Source organism: Hyla sarda, chromosome 3 (genome assembly GCF_029499605.1).
Source record: "Hyla sarda isolate aHylSar1 chromosome 3, aHylSar1.hap1, whole genome shotgun sequence".
Lineage (NCBI taxonomy): Eukaryota > Metazoa > Chordata > Amphibia > Anura > Hylidae > Hyla > Hyla sarda.
Window position 1 is genome coordinate 205,768,458 of NC_079191.1, and position 16,294 is coordinate 205,784,751.

At 41.8% G+C, this 16,294-nt stretch overlaps 1 protein-coding gene across 1 annotated transcript in view; it reads right to left on the minus strand.

The window, feature by feature from the left end:
• IMPG1 (interphotoreceptor matrix proteoglycan 1) overlaps nucleotides 1-16,294 on the minus strand; it is a 489,363-nt gene that overhangs the window by 459,526 nt on the left and 13,543 nt on the right. Inside the window, exon 2 of the mRNA XM_056565914.1 lies at nucleotides 801-889. Coding sequence (XP_056421889.1) covers nucleotides 801-889 — 89 coding nt within the window. The remainder of the gene's footprint in view (nucleotides 1-800; nucleotides 890-16,294) is intronic.

The window sequence follows — 16,294 nt, forward strand, 5'->3', positions numbered from 1 at the left end:
AAACAGTAAATAATATGGTAGCCTTCTTTGGACCACAAGCTGGAAGCAGGGAGGGATGATAATTTTTTTTTTTTTTACACAGTACACATTGTTGGGATGTGTACTGTGAAGAAAAAAAAATAATAATATTCGTCATTACGAATATATATCGCTATATATTCTAAATATTCACGAAATCATGAAGTGCTGATATTAGCTGTAAAAATTTGCAATTCTAATATTTGCTCTCAACACTAATGTATTTTTGTTATGTGTGTCATGAGTTAGCATTTATGTGTACAGTATTTATACATACAGTATATTATGTTATTTTTTTTCCCAATAATAAAGTTTTATTAAAGTTTACAATAAGCAAGCAAGTAGATAAACAGGCAACAGTCAATTAGATATCTGGCATAACAAATCGAAGTGGACGTAGCCACATTGGCAATATCCCTCAGCGGATAGTATAAAACTCACACGGCTCACAACAAACAAAACTAACAGGCATAGAGGCACTTGGTACCGTATAGATGAGATGAGAGCCAGAAGGGCGGGAGGAACAGGTAAACAGCATGGTTGGATAGAAGAGAGAGGAATGCCAATGGGCATGAGGAGATTGACTGTCTAACATGAGGGTTAAGGAGGGAGGGGCAAGGGAGAGGGAAGTAGGAGCTAGATGGAAATAGGATAAAAAAGAAGAAAGGGAAATAAAGGGGGGGAGGGAGAGAGGAAAGCATGGGGGAAAAGGAGAGGGGAGAAAAGGAGAGGAAGGAAAAGTGAACAAAGGGAGGACCTAGAGAGGATGACAACAAGCTTACCCCATATCCTGGACCACCATGGAGTCCCCACGGCACCCAGGCATAACATAGCTCTCCAAGGGGCATAGCTCTCCAAGTCAGTCAAACACCTGGGGAGGGAAGCGTTGAGGGAGCGTACTTAAATAAATAATACATCAATTAGGGAGGTACAGGCTCTCATAATCTTTTGAAGACACAAAGTTCACCCGGAGGGACCAGATCATGCCCTATTTTGCCAATTGCCAGGTGGAATCCACCAATAGGTCCTCCATTCTATGTAAGTGGGAGGTGGGGGGGGGGGTAGGTGACTTCCAAAGCCACGGTATAACCTTTCTAGCCACTAGAAGAGTGAACGATATCAGAAGGGAGGTACCTTTGGAAATAGATGTGGGTAGGGTGGAGATTAGGAGCAGTTCAGGGGAGTTTTGCAAGCGCACCAATGTAATGCGCCTAATGATGTCCAGTACACATGACCAAAAGGCTGACAGAGAGTGAGTGAAGTGAGCCATATATGGAGCATAGTCCCCTGCCAGTGCCACACCTCCAGCAGATATCCGGGACTCCAGGGTAGAAAGTAGCAAGCAGAGGTTTGGAACTCTGTACCATCATGTCATTATTTTGTAATTGATCTCCTGAGTCTTACAAGAGATGGAGGTGTGGTGGCATTGGGTAATTGCCTTATTCCAATCAGTATCTGAGATCGCGTGACCTATGTCCTTCTCCCACCCATCCTTAAAGGGCAAGGGTATAGTCGTGTGCGCCTCTAGGGCTTAGGGATAGAGTACACTAATGGCGCAGTCTATCGGAGTGGTGGACAAGGTGTATTGGAAAAGGTGTGTGGGAGAAGGAGAGGCCCCTTTTAGAAGGTCTGAGAGGGGTTTCAAAGTTAATGGTGTCAAAAAAAGGTACAAAGGTTGTGTAGTCTTCCCTATGGAGAGGCAGGAAGGGGCCCTGGGAGAGTGTTGGGGGAAAGGCAGGATTGTCAAATAGTGGTATAAGAGTTCCATCTGGTTCAAATAGTGAAATTTGGGACATATGCGTTCTTTTGGCTCAAATGATAGAGGACAAGACTGGTGGAAGATCTCGTACTATCATAGAGTGGGCACCAACAGAAGGGTTCCACAGCAGCGCTCTAGGGTCACAGCCTACTACAAGGCTTTCAAGTTAGGTAGGGCTAATCCCCCATCCAACTTTTGTCTGATCAGAACATGTCTCGCTAGTCTGGAGTGTTTGTGAGCCCAGACAAAACCAGACTGGAGTGCAGAGAGTTCCCCAAAGAAGGCGTGGGGAAGAAGAGGTATGCAGGAGAAGAGATAAAGTAGCTGGGGTAGTATGATCAGTTTGAGAATATTTATCCTGCCTAGCCAGGAAAATTCTCTGCGCTTCCATCTATCCAAGTCAGCCCGCAAGGGGTGTAGGGGGAGAGTTAACACCAGGGACGTGCACACATAGGGTTCAAAGGGGGCTTCAGCCTCTGCCCTGCCTAGCCCCTGCCCTGACCCTGCCCTTTAGCCGAGCATCTCTCTGCCCTTCATTTAGAAGTGAGCCTCTCTGCAGGGGGTCACTGGTATAGCGCTGGCACTCTTGGAGATGCTCGGTTCCTTTAACAACCCCCCACCCACCCCCTCCCCCCAGCTCCTCCATCTTCCTCCTCCTGTTGCTGAACGATCTCGCACAGTGCAACTTCCTGTCTGCCGATGAGTGAACGAGTCTGCAGGCAGCAGGAAGCACAGAGTCCTGCCTGAACATCCATTTACTGAAGTATTCCCTGCGCCCAGCCAGCTTCCTATAAAAGTGAGTGCAGATGTATTGTGTGAACATGTGTGTGTAATGTGTATGCAGATGTATTGTGTGAACATGTGTGTGTAATGTGTATGCAGATGTATTGTGTGAACATGTGTGTGTAATGTGTATGCAGATGTATTGTGTGAACATGTGTGTGTAATGTGTATGCAGATGTATTGTGTGAACATGTGTGTGTAATGTGTATGCAGATGTATGGTGTGAACATGTCTGTGTAATGTGTATGCAGATGTATTGTGTGAACATGTGTGTGTAATGTGTATGCAGATGTATGGTGTGAACATGTCTGTGTAATGTGTATGCAGATGTATGGTGTGAACATGTGTGTGTAATGTGTATGCAGATGTATTGTGTGAACATGTGTGTGTAATGTGTATGCAGATGTATTGTGTGAACATGTGTGTGTAATGTGTATGCAGATGTATTGTGTGAACATGTGTGTGTAATGTGTATGCAGATGTATTGTGTGAACATGTGTGTGTAATGTGTATGCAGATGTATTGTCTGAACATGTGTGTGTAATGTGTATGCAAATGTATTGTGTGAACATGTCTGTGTAATGTGTATGCAGATGTATTGTGTGAACATGTGTGTGTAATGTATATGCAGATATATTGTGTGGGCATGTGTGTGTAATGTGTATGCAGATGTATTGTGTGAACATGTGTGTGTAATGTGTATGCAGATGTATTGTGTGAACATGTGTGTGTAATGTGTATGCAGATGTATTGTGTGAACATGTGTGTGTAATGTGTATGCAGATGTATTGTGTGAACTTGTGTGTGTAATGTGTATGCAGATGTATTGTGTGAACATGTCTGTGTAATGTGTATGCAAATGTATTGTGTGAACATGTCTGTGTAATGTGTATGTAGTTGTATTGTGTGAACATGTGTATGTAATGTATATGCAGATGTATTGTATGAACATGTGTGTGTAATGTGTATGCAGATGTATTGTGTCAACATGTGTGTGTAATGTGTATGCAGATGTACTGTGTGAACATGTGTGTGTAATGTGTATGCAAATGTATTGTGTGAACATGTCTGTGTAATGTGTATGCAGATGTATTGTGTGTAATGTGTATGCAGATGTATTGTGTGAACATGTGTGTGTAATGTGTATGCAGATGTATTGTGTGAACATGTGTGTGTAATGTGTATGCAGATTTATTGTGTGAACATGTGTGTGTAATGTGTATGCAGATTTATTGTGTGAACATGTGTGTGTAATGTGTATGCAGATGTATTGTGTGAACATGTGTGTGTAATGTGTATGCAGATGTATTGTGTGAACATGTGTGTGTAATGTGTATGCAGATGTATTGTGTGAACATGTGTGTGCAATGTGTATGCAGATATATTGTGTGAACATGTCTGTGTAATGTGTATGCAGATGTATTGTGTGAACATGTGTGTGTAATGTGTATGCAGATGTATTGTGTGAACATGTGTGTGTAATGTGTATGCAGATGTATTGTGTGAACATGTGTGTGTAATGTGTATGCAGATGTATTGTGTGAACATGTCTGTGTAATGTCTGTTACTTACTAGCCTTTGTATATAGTGTGGTGTGTACGTACTGCATGCATATACACATGTATGGTATATGTGTGAGTATGTGTATGTAAGTGTGTGTATGTATAGTATTTTATGTATGTTATATGCAGGGCTGTTTCTGTCACTAGGCCAACAAGGCACAGGATTGATACAGCCATACAAAGACCAATATGTGGCGGGTTAATGCTCAATATAAATTCTTATAGATCACCTGGAAAAAACAATTTCCCATATATCCCAAAGCTTTATTATTAATTATTAACACACATAATGTTAATAATTAATAATAAAGCTTTGGGATAAATGGGAATTTTTTTTTTTGATCACCCAGGTGATCTAAAGGAATTGATATTCAGTGGTGGTGGCAAATCGCATGGCGCCCCTGAAGTACACTTATGTTTGTATATAAGTTTTTATATTTGTCTGTAATCAGTGTTTCCCAACCAGGGTGCGGCCAGCTGTATAGGCTGTCCGGGCATGCTGGGAGTTGTAGTTTTGCAACAGCTAGAGTCACCCTGGTTGTGAAACACTGATTTATGCATGTATGTGTATTTATCATTGTCTCACAACCAGAGTGCCTGTAGTAGAGCTATGTCCCTTTACATACTGGTGGTTAGAGCTATGTTCCTTTAAATACTGGTGGTTGTAGTAGTGCTATGTTCCTTTATGTACTGGTGGTTGTAGTAGAGCTATGTTCCTTAACATACTGGTGGTTGTAGTAGAGCTATGTTCATTTACATACTGGTGGTTGTAGTAGTTCTATGTTCCTTTACATACTGGTGGTTGTAGTAGTTCTATGTTCCTTTACATACTGGTGCCTGTAGTCGTGCTATGTTCCTTTACATACTGGTGGTTGTAGTAGAGCTATGTTCCTTTACATACTGGTGGTTGTAGTAGTGCTATGTTCCTTTAAATACTGGTGGTTGTAGTAGAGCTATGTTCCTTTACATACTGGTGGTTGTAGTAGAGCTATGTTCCTTTACATACTGGTGGTTGTAGTAGAGCTATGTTCCTTTACATACTGGTGGTTGTAGTAGTGCTATGTTCCTTTACATACTGGTGGTTGTAGTCGTGCTATGTTCCTTTACATACTGGTGGTTGTAGTAGAGCTATGTTCATTTACATACTGGTGGATGTAGTAGAGCTATGTTCCTTTGCATACTGGTGGTTGTAGTAGAGCTATGTTCCTTTACATACTGGTGATTGTAGTAGAGCTATGTTCCTTTACATACTGGTGGTTGTAGTGGAGCTTTGTTCCTTTACATACTGGTGGTTGTAGTAGTGCTATGTTCCTTTACATACTGGTGGTTGTAGTAGAGCTATGTTCCTTTACATACTGGTGGTTGTAATAGAGCTATGTTCCTTTACATACTGGTGGTTGTAGTAGTGCTATGTTCCTTTACATACTGGTGGTTGTAGTTGAGCTATTTTTGGGTGGAGCAGGGGAGGGAGGGGTTTGGTTTTGAGGAGATCAAGCATATAATGGCCTTTAACCAAACCAGTGTTTCCCAACCAGGGTGTCTCCAGCTGTTGCAAAACTATAACTCCCAGCATGCCCAGACAACCATTGTCTGTTTGGGCATGCTGGGAGTTTTGCAACAGCTGAAGGCACCCTGGTTGGGAAACTCTGAATCAAACATTCCCAGAAGAAAATAAAAGAAGAATAGAACTACAGAAGTTATTTTTTTCACGTTCGTGTTTTCCTCCTCACATTCTAAAAATCATAAAGTTTTCAATTTTCCACCTATATACCCATATAAGGGCTTGTTTTTTGCATCAGAAATTGTACTTTCTAATGACTTCAATCATTTCACCACAACAAACTGTATGGCAAAACCAGAAAAATATTTGTGGGGCAAAATTGAAACAACAAGACAGCAATTTTGTACATTTTTGGGGCTTCTGATTCTACACAGTGCACTATTCAGTAAAAATGACACTTTATTTTTATTCTGTAGGTCCATACGGTTACAAGGATACCTAATTTATATAGGTTTTATTTTATTTTTCTACTTTGAAAAAATTATATCTACATGCACCAAAATTTGTGTTTAAAATTGTCATCTTCTGACCCCTATAACTTTAAATTTTTCTGCACACGGGTGGTATGAGGGCTCATTTTTTGCACCGTGATCTGAAGTTTTTATCGGTACCATTTTTTGTTTTGATCGCTTTTAAAAAAAATGTTTATGGTATAAAAAATACGCTATTTTTTATTGTGCCCTTTTTTTTATTTGAGCCCCTGCCCTGCAAAATGTCTGTTCACGTCCCTGGTTAACACGGTAGGTATCAGAGAGGACCGCAGGTACTTGAATTCCCAAATATTTGAGCAAACTTGGCTGCCATCTAAAGTGGTAGGAAGATTTCAATAGCTGTAAAGTATGGAGAAGGAGGGAGATAATAAGTGCCTCACACTTGGTCGGAATTAACTTATAATTGCTATAATCAGCAAAGTGTCGGATGGTGGACAAAATGGAGGGTAGAGAGGTAAGAGGGGAGGAGATATAAGTAAGAGGTCGTCCGCAAATGCAGAACATTTGTAGTGCCACGGGGGAGCGAGTAGCCCCTCTATGTCAGGGTTCTGACGGACAGCTACCAGAAGATGTTCCATGCAGAGTACGTACAATAGGGGGGACAAGGGGCCTCCCTGCCGCGTGCCATTGCATATTTTCAACGGTGCGGATAATTGCCCATTTATCCTAATCTGAGGCCTGGGGTTGTGTATGGAGTGCTAGAATTCTTGACAACATTTTCGAGCCCACACCTATTTGAGACAGTGTGGCTCCTAAGAAGTCCCAGTCCACCAGATCAAAAGCTTTCTCTGCATCCAGAGACAGAAGAAATAAGGGAACTTTTTGCTTATGAGCATAGTGTACAACAGAGAACATGCGGAGGGTGTTATCCCTTGCCTAATGGCCTCGGATAATACCCACTTGATCTGGGTGGACTAGAGCCCTCATGTGTGGGGACCAGTCTATTAGCAATTAATTTGGCAAACAACTTAGTATCGGAATTAGGTAGGGAAATAGGGCGATAGCTGGGGAACAATCCTTGCCCTCTTTAGGGATGACTGTAATAAAAACCTGTAGGAAACATTGAGGGGTGGGGGAGAGAGGTAGTAGAGATGTCATTAAAAGCATCAAGCAAAGGAGGTGCAATCTCCGTTTGGAGGGCTTTATAGAATTTAGAGGTGTAACGTTCGGGTCCCTGGGTTTTGCCTGTTTGCAATATTATGTTATTTATGTGAAGTATGAAACTCCCTTTCCCCTCACTATGAAAGTTCTTACTACAGCCCTGCCTCTGACAAATTTACATGGAAGAGGGGTTTGTCAGATGTGAAGATATCTACTGCTCTGTCATAAGACCCAGTCTGAAGCTGCTACCATTCTTTTGTCATGTTTTTTTTTTGTTGGGCATTTTGCTTGAAATTAAGCATTATCTATATAACTTTGATTAGTTGTGATCTGACCTCACCTATCTTTATAGTGGGCAAGGAATAATGGGATCTCCTTTACAATTTTATTGACAAAGTAGACCAGATCATGTCTGAGAACAATTATAAGTATTAGAGACATTGATCACTGCAATGGGACATTGTTAAAATAAGTTGCTTTCTCACAGCCATTATATGTTTTATTATTATCTTCAATCTATATCTCATTTGTATTCTACATATAAGCTGAGTACCCGGCATTGCCCGGTTTTTCCTTCCTCATGCTTGTTGAGGAGGAAAATCAACAGAGGAGGAAGCTTTTGACTTCATATCCCATCCCCATATATTGTTGTCATATCCCAACCCCATATACCCTGACCTCCTATCCCGACCTCCTATCCCATCCTCCTATCTCAACCTCCTGTCCAGACCTCCTATCCCATCCTCCTATCTCGAACTCCTATCTCCACCTCATATCCTGACCTCCTAACTCGACCTCCTATCCCACCCTCCAATCCCAACCTCCTATCCCATCCTCCTATCCCCTCCTCCTATCTCGACCTCCTATCCCGACCTCCTATCCCGTCCTCCTATCCCGTCCTCCTATCCCGACCTCCTATCCCGACCTCCTATCCCGTCCTCTTATCCCGTCCTCCTATCTCCACCTCCTATATCCCCCTCCTATCCCGTCCTCCTATTCCGTCCTCCTATCCCGTCCTCCTATCCCGTCCTCCTATCCCGAACTCCTATCCCGACCTCCTATCCCGACCTCCTATCCCGTCCGCCTATCCCGACCTCCTTACCCGTCCTCCTATCCCGACCTCCTATCCTGTCCTCCTATCTCCACCTCCTATCCCGTCCTCTTAACCCGTCCTCCTATCTCGACTTCCTAACTTGACCTCCTAACTCGACCTCCTAACCCGACCTCCTATCCCGTCCTCCTTACTCGTCCTCATATCCCGACCTCCTATCCTGTCCTCCTATCTCCACCTCCTATCCCGTCCTCTTAACCCGTCCTCCTATCTCGACTTCCTAACTTGACCTCCTAACTCGACCTCCTAACCCGAACTCCTATCCCGACCTCCTATCCCGACCTCCTATCCCGTCCGCCTATCCCGACCTCCTTACCCGTCCTCCTATCCCGACCTCCTATCCTGTCCTCCTATCTCCACCTCCTATCCCGTCCTCTTAACCCGTCCTCCTATCTCGACTTCCTAACTTGACCTCCTAACTCGACCTCCTAACCCGACCTCCTATCCCGTCCTCCTTACTCGTCCTCATATCCCGACCTCCTATCCTGTCCTCCTATCTCCACCTCCTATCTTGTACTCTTATCCCGTCCTCCTATCTCGACCTCCTATCTCGACCTCCTATCCTGTCATCCCATCCCGTCCTCATATCCCGTCTCGTAATATGTGCACCAGGTATTGAAATATCTCCAGCCGTACGGAAGTTATGTGGGAACATACATTTCCCATTGATTTTCATGGGACTTTAAACAAAAACCCCGACCCTCACAAATGGGGGTAGTTAAGGGTTAAATTAACTATCCTATATTTTAAGTGGACATATAAGTAACATGTGACCAAGTATTATCAAAATATCTCCAGCCGTTTGGAAGTTATGCAATAACATATATTTCCCATAGAGTTGTATGGGACTTTAAACATAAACCCTGCCCCTGGCAAATGGGGGTGAGTAAGGGTTAAATCACCTATCTTATGTTTGTTGTTTAAAGTTTCCCTTTACAAATGCGTATGTGCAGTGTCCTACTCTGTGTGTGTTTCTAACTCCATTGTGATGCCTATATTTGCATTTTATTGTGTTTGCAATTTGCAGTCTTGCTCTTATTTACATTGCCTATGTATAACTTATGTACTGTGTATTATGCTGCCACCTAAAAGGTTATTTGTGTTATTGTCAAAACTAGTGACACGTTGCTGCAGTTAGATGTGCAAACAGTCCCTGCTCAGTTTTCATTCCACTCTTAAAGGTGTACTCTGGTGGGAAACTTTTTTTTTTTTAATTAACTGGTGCCAGAAAGTTAAACAGATTTGTAAATTACTTCTATTAAAAAATCTTAATCCTTTTAGTAATTTTTAGCAGTTGTTTGCTTCAGAGGAAATTCTTTACTTTTTGAATTTCTTTTTTGTGTTGTCCACAGAGCTCTTTGTTGACACCTCTATAACATAGGTTTGCTATGGGAATTTTCTCCTGCTCTGGACAGTTCCTGATACGGACATCAGCAGAGAGCACTGAGTACGAATGTCAGCAGAGAGCACTATGGACAACACAAAAAAGAAATTCAAAAAGTAAAGAATTTCCTCTGTAGCAAACAGCTGCTAAAAAGTACTGAAAGGATTAAGATTTTTTAATAGAAGTAATTTACAAATCTGTTTAACTTTCTGGCACCAGTTATTTAAAAAAAAAAAAAAAGTTTTCCACCAGAGTACCCCTTTAAGGCTTTCTATGTGTAGTAGGAGTAATTTAGTCTAGAGTAATGCAACAGAGTGTGAGGTGGCAAAGTGACCCAGCATTCCCTCCTTAGGCCTAGTCTGATAAAACCACCCTGGGTTACATTAGACCACATTCCAGTGGAAATTATAGCTTACCCAGGAGCACCACTCCCCAATGTACCCAAGGTCATATTTGGATACTAGGTTTCAGAAAGCCCAAATCTCATCCAGGAACAGCTGGAAGAGATATGGGGAATCCAGGAATAATTACAGAGTACCTGTCATCAATCTATAGTTTCTAAACTAACTCAGATTATATTCCTAAACTACTCCTAACACCCCTCCTGCCCTTTAAAAAGCTCTGTATTTAACCTTTCCCCTTGCTCATACTGTGTGAGCTCCTGGCAGGAGAAAGTGGGCATTCCCCAGCAGGCATGACGTCACTGAAGCCTGTGAGAGCTGTGACTCTTCATGCCCCACACGCACTTCCTGAGCTTGGTCTACTGACAGGCCAGGAGAAGACCAAACTAACTGTTTGACTTGAGCAAGGAACAGAACAGAGCAACCTAGTGAATGTTTTTTCAATCACATTAAAAACATATAAAGGTTGAGAATTTTAAGAGCAAGTAAATAGCAGTGTCTTATAATTACATAAGGAACAATATATTAAAAGTTTAGTTTGGTGACAGGTAGTCTGGCGAGTCCTAGCTTGCTAGAGACTTTGGTTAGTCATGTTATCGGGCCTGGAATTTTTTGGTGTTGAAAAGCAGATTGTTAGTGGGGCTTCCTGGGCAACTCCAGGTATTTAAAATAGCTGTGATCATCACAGGTGCTGAATACAGCTTGTCATTGGGTTTTAAACATAGGTGAGAGTCAGTCTGCAAGTGGACATTATAACCTGTGTGAGTAACACAATTGTTGACGGTTGTATTAGGTGGCTGTTAGAAAGCCACCTGTATCGACAGGGACAATTTATATTACAGTAAGCACTGGACAAGCAGGATCTATTTTGTGAAATGCCTGAGCATGTTTGTTGTAATTTTTTTTGTTATTAAAACATAACGATAGGAGAAGCCCTGTTGAAATGTTACTTTCTTGTTCCTGTTTCTTTTGTCTTGACACTATTTGACTGGTGCTACGGAGCTAATCTCCCACATCATACTGGTTCTACGGAGCTAATCTCCCACATCATACATGTCTTTGTAACTTTGACATTAACTTAGCTTTAAAGGCAGTTCAAAAGTATTTGCATAAACTACTAGGTGTTCTAGCCATTTAATACAGGGCTTTTAGGGCTCGAAAACAATGTTATACACAAGTTTTATGATACTGTTGAGGTTCAGGTTCGCCTCAAACTAATTTAAAGTTATCTCCTCTCTTATTCTATGATATAGCTGTTAATAACTGACCAGTGTATTACATGATTGAGCCACCCAATGTATCACTGTGACTATTCATCTTATTTGCCAATCTTTGACAAGAAGTCTTACCTGAGGTGCAGAAAGTCTTTGACAAGAGGAACTGAAGCTACTTACAGCATGTAATTCCATTACAACCTAGGGGACATCAAGTGTCCCTGTGTCTGCAGGATTAACTCATAAGAGCCTGATCCAGACTGCTGTGTGAAGGATAAACTTTCGATTTGAGTGAAATCATTATAATAATTACACAGTATATTAGGCAAAATATTTCAGTATTGCTCTTATTACCAAGACTGCCACTGTTAAATGGTCCCTTCTCTGCCCAGCAAGTGTAATTTAAAATATTCATCATATAACACGTTATATTTTCAGCAGAAAATGTCCTCATTACTGCTTGTAGTGTCATAATAGATGGGAAATGTACAGTACAATGGTAATCGAAAACTCAGCATTAGTTCCATAATTGTTCTATATATATAGAATGCTGCAATGAATACATAATTGGCCAAAGCCCTCAAGTTTTATTAAAAATGCTTAGGTCATTGGAAAAGAAATCTCACCAAAACATTTAGGTAACGTTTTATGTTGTAGAAACTTTGGGTGGAAAATGTAGAGTGTACTTAACCCCTTAAGGACTATGGATATAAATGTAAACCCTGATGTCCTTGTACTTTATGCAACAGGACTTACATTTACATTCTGAACATTAAGGGAGAGCAGGAGCTGCATGGTGCGTCCTGTCAGGACCGTCGCACATGTCTATTTTTCTTGGGGCCCCCAAATTCCTTCAAATGGCCCTTGGTCCCGTTGGTAATGGAGGATATTAGCGATCACACTGATGCCGTCCATTAATCCATAGATGTTATGATCATTAATGATCGTGGCATTTGAGGCATTGTGGGGGGGTTTGTACAGCTCATTGGGCCACCCACGGCATGATCGAAGGGATTTGATGAGCCAACATGGCAGCCGGAGGTCTCCTCACCTGCCTCCTGCTGCTCTCAGGGATCTTCTTTCTGGTCTGTCATCTGGCAGACTAGTAGATTACGGATTATACTGATCAGCACTATGCCTATGCATGAAAACCTAAAAAATATGCAAAATTGCAGTTTTCAATTTCCTCAATTAAATAATATTTTTTTTGTTTCGCTATATATTTTAGATGTATGATGAGAGATGTACCGTATTTATCGGGGTATACCACGCACCGGCCTATAACACGCACCCTCATTTTACCAAGGATATTTAGGTAAAAAAAGTTTTTTACCCAAATATCCATGATAAAATGAGGGTGCGTGTGTGCGCGTGTATACCCCGATATACCCCCAGGAAAGGCAGGGGGAGAGAGGCCGTCGCTGCCCGCTTCTCTCCCCCTGCCTTTCCTGGGGTCTAGAGCGCTGCTGTCGGCCCTTTTCACCCCCTGGTTATCGGCGCCGCTGCCCGTTCTGTCCCCCTGACTATCGGTGCCGGCGCCGATAGCCAGGGGGAGAGAAGCGGCGCCGACAGCCAGGGGGAGAGAAGGGGCAGCGGCACCCATTGCCGGCGCCGCTGCCCCGTTGCCTCCCCCCATCCCCGGTGGCATAATTACCTGAGTCGGGTCCGCGCTGCTCCAGGCCTGAGTCGGGTCCGCGCTGCTCGGGTCCGCGCTGCTCCGCTGCTCCAGGCCTCCGCCGTTGCTATGCGCTGAACGGCGCGGCGCATGACGTCAGAGGGGTGAACCAGGGGGTGAAACGGCGATAACCAGGGGGTGAAAAGGGCCGATAGCAGCGCTCTAGACCCCAGGAAAGGCAGGGGGAGAGAAGCGGGCAGCGACGGCCTCTCTCCCCCTGCCTTTCCTGGGGGGGGTATCGGCGTATAACACGCACACAGACTTTAGGCTAAAAATTTTAGCTTAAAAAGTGTGTGTGTTATACGCCGATAAATACGGTAATTACAAAGTACAATTGGTCGCAAAAAAAATAAACAAGACCCAATATGGTCTAAAGATTAAAAAAAAAAGAGTTATGGCACTTAGAAGGCAGGGAAGAAAAAACTAAATGCAAAAGTTATCTGGCCGTGTCTTTAAGAGGGCACTCTCATTAAAACTAATTTTTGCTACTGCACTCCTTATGGTAAATAAACAATATTTCTAATATACTTTGTTTAAAAAAAATAGTTTTCTGTTTTATTTGTGCTTAAAATAGCTAAAGAGCACATTTTTCCCCCGTCTCCTACACAGACTTTGGACCGAAGCCCAAACACAGGAAGTGCAGCCTAGAGTGCTGAGGGTGTGTGTCCAACCAACAGCATATGGCAGTTAAGTGTGATAGGAGCTATGATTGTATGAGGTTGTATGAGGCTGGACACACTCCCCTCAGCACTCCAGGCGGCACTTCCTGTGTTTGGGCTTCGGTCCAAAGTCTGTGTATAAGATGGGGGAAAATGTGCTCTTGAGCTTCTTTAAGCACAAACAAAACATCGAAAACTTCATTTAAAAAAAAAAGTATATTAGAAATATTTTTTATTTACCATAAGGAGTGCAATAGCAAAAATTAGTTTTAATGAGAGTTACCCTTTAAGGCCCAAATGGGGTGTGTCCTTAAAGGGTACTTCACTGGCCAGTGTTCCGGCTGCGTTCAGAAGGCAACAGATAATTGCAATAGACATGTCAGTAAAAGCAGACAAAGGAAGAGGAGACCACTGTGGTACTCAGCAGAAATGGCCAAAATCATAAAAAACTAAATTTAGTAATTATAAAAAAAAAAAAAAAAACAGAGCAATGAAGATAGGAAAATCTACAAGATTAGGCAGAAAGAGGCCAAGCAAGTTATAAGAACTTCTAAAGTGCAGTCAGAAGAAAAACTAGCTCAGTCTGTGAAAAAAAGGGATAAGACATTCTTCAGATATATAAATGAAAAATGGAATAACTAAATTAAAAACAAAGGAAGGAAGGTAAGTAGAAGAGAATAAAGGGCTAGTGGACTGCCTTAAAGGGGTACTCCGTTGGAAAACCTTTTTTTTTTTTTTTTTTTAATTAACTGCTGCCAAATATTTTTACAGATTTGTAAATGCCTTCTATTTAAAAATCTTTACCCTTCCAGTACTTTTTAGCAGCTGTATGCTGCAGAGGAATTTCTTTTCATTTTGAATTTCTTTTTTGTTTTGTCCACAATGCTCCCTGCTGACACTGGATGCACATATCAGGAACTGTCCAGAGCAGGAGAAAATTTCCATAGCAAACCTATGCTGCTATGGACAATTCCTGACACTGACAGAGGTGTCAGCAGAGAGCACTATGGACAACACAAAAAATACATTCAAAAAGAAAATAATTTTCTCTGTAGCATACAGCTGCTAAAAAGTACTGGAAGGGTAAATATTTTTTAATAGAAGTAATTTCAAATCTGTTTAACTTTCTGGTATTTCTGGAATACTTCTATTCAGTTTTTACAAAAGAAAAGGATGGAAAAGGACCTCAATAAGGGAGGAAGACTAATGAATCGTTTGAAGCATGTGTCTTTACAGAAGAAAATGTTCTACGTTTGCTGTCTAAAGTTAAGACAAATAAGTCACAGGGGCCTGATGGGATACACCCAAAATTATTAAAAGAGTTTAGCGGTGAACTAGCAAAACCGTCAAAAGATTTATTTAACCAATCACTCGTTACAGGAGTCGTCCCGGAAGATTGGAAATTAGTAAATGTCGTGGCCATTCACAAGAAAGGTAGTAGGGAGGAATCAAGCAACTATAAACCAGTAAGTCTGACATCAATAGTGGAGAAATTAATGGAAACCCTACTAAAGGATAGGATTGTGGAACATCTAAAATCCCATGGATTACAAGATGAAAAATAACATGGGTTCACTTTAGGGAGATCATGTCAAACAAATCTTATTGGGTGACTAAAATAATAGATGGCGGAAGGGCAGTAGACATTGCATATCTAGATCTTAGTAAGGCTTTTGACACTGTCCCACATAGAATACTTATCAATAAACTACGATCTTTGAGCTTGGACTCCCATATTGTTGAGTGGATTAGGCAGTGGCTGAGTGACAGGCAACAGAGGGTTGTAGTCAATGGAGTATATTCAGAGCAAGGTCTTTTTACCAGTGGGGTACCTCAGGGATCTGTACTGGGGCCAATTTTGTTTAATATCTTCATTAGTGATATTGCAAAAGGTCTCGATGGTAAGTTATGTCTTTTTGCTGAAGACACAAAGATATGTAACAGGGTTGATGTTCCTGGAGGGATATGTCAAATGGAAAAGGATTTAGGCAAACTAGAAGAATGTGCAGAACTCTGGCAACTAAAATGTAATGTAGATAAATGCAAGATAATGCACCTGGGGTGTAAAAACACAAGGGCAGAATATAGAATATTTGACACAGTCCTGACCTCAGTATCTAAGGAAAGGGATTTAGGAGTAATAATTTTAGAAGACTTAAAGGTAGGCAGAGAGTGTAATAGAGCAGCAGGAAATGCATGGCACCAATATTTTTGGGGGGAGTTTTTGCCTAAAGCGGATATGAACTTAAAATGCTCCATGTTTTGGGATTCTAGGGTTCTAATGTTTGAAGGTTTGGGGTAAATGCCTGCTTTCTAAAAAGTCTTAAAGGGGTGCTCCGGGGAAGTTAAGAAAAATAAAAATGCCCAAAGCAACCACAATGCCTGTTCTGTTTCCCCTGTAGTTATCCCTGTTGTCTCCTGAATATTCTTTTTTCTTGCTTTCAGCCCAGACTACAACTCCCAGCAGTCAGTGCAGCTCTGAGTTATGGCTGCTAGCCAATTGCTTTTGCTACCTGTGTGCATGCTGTGTTGTTGTAAATAAAGTGTACAAGTCTTTTCTTTCAAACTATCCTTA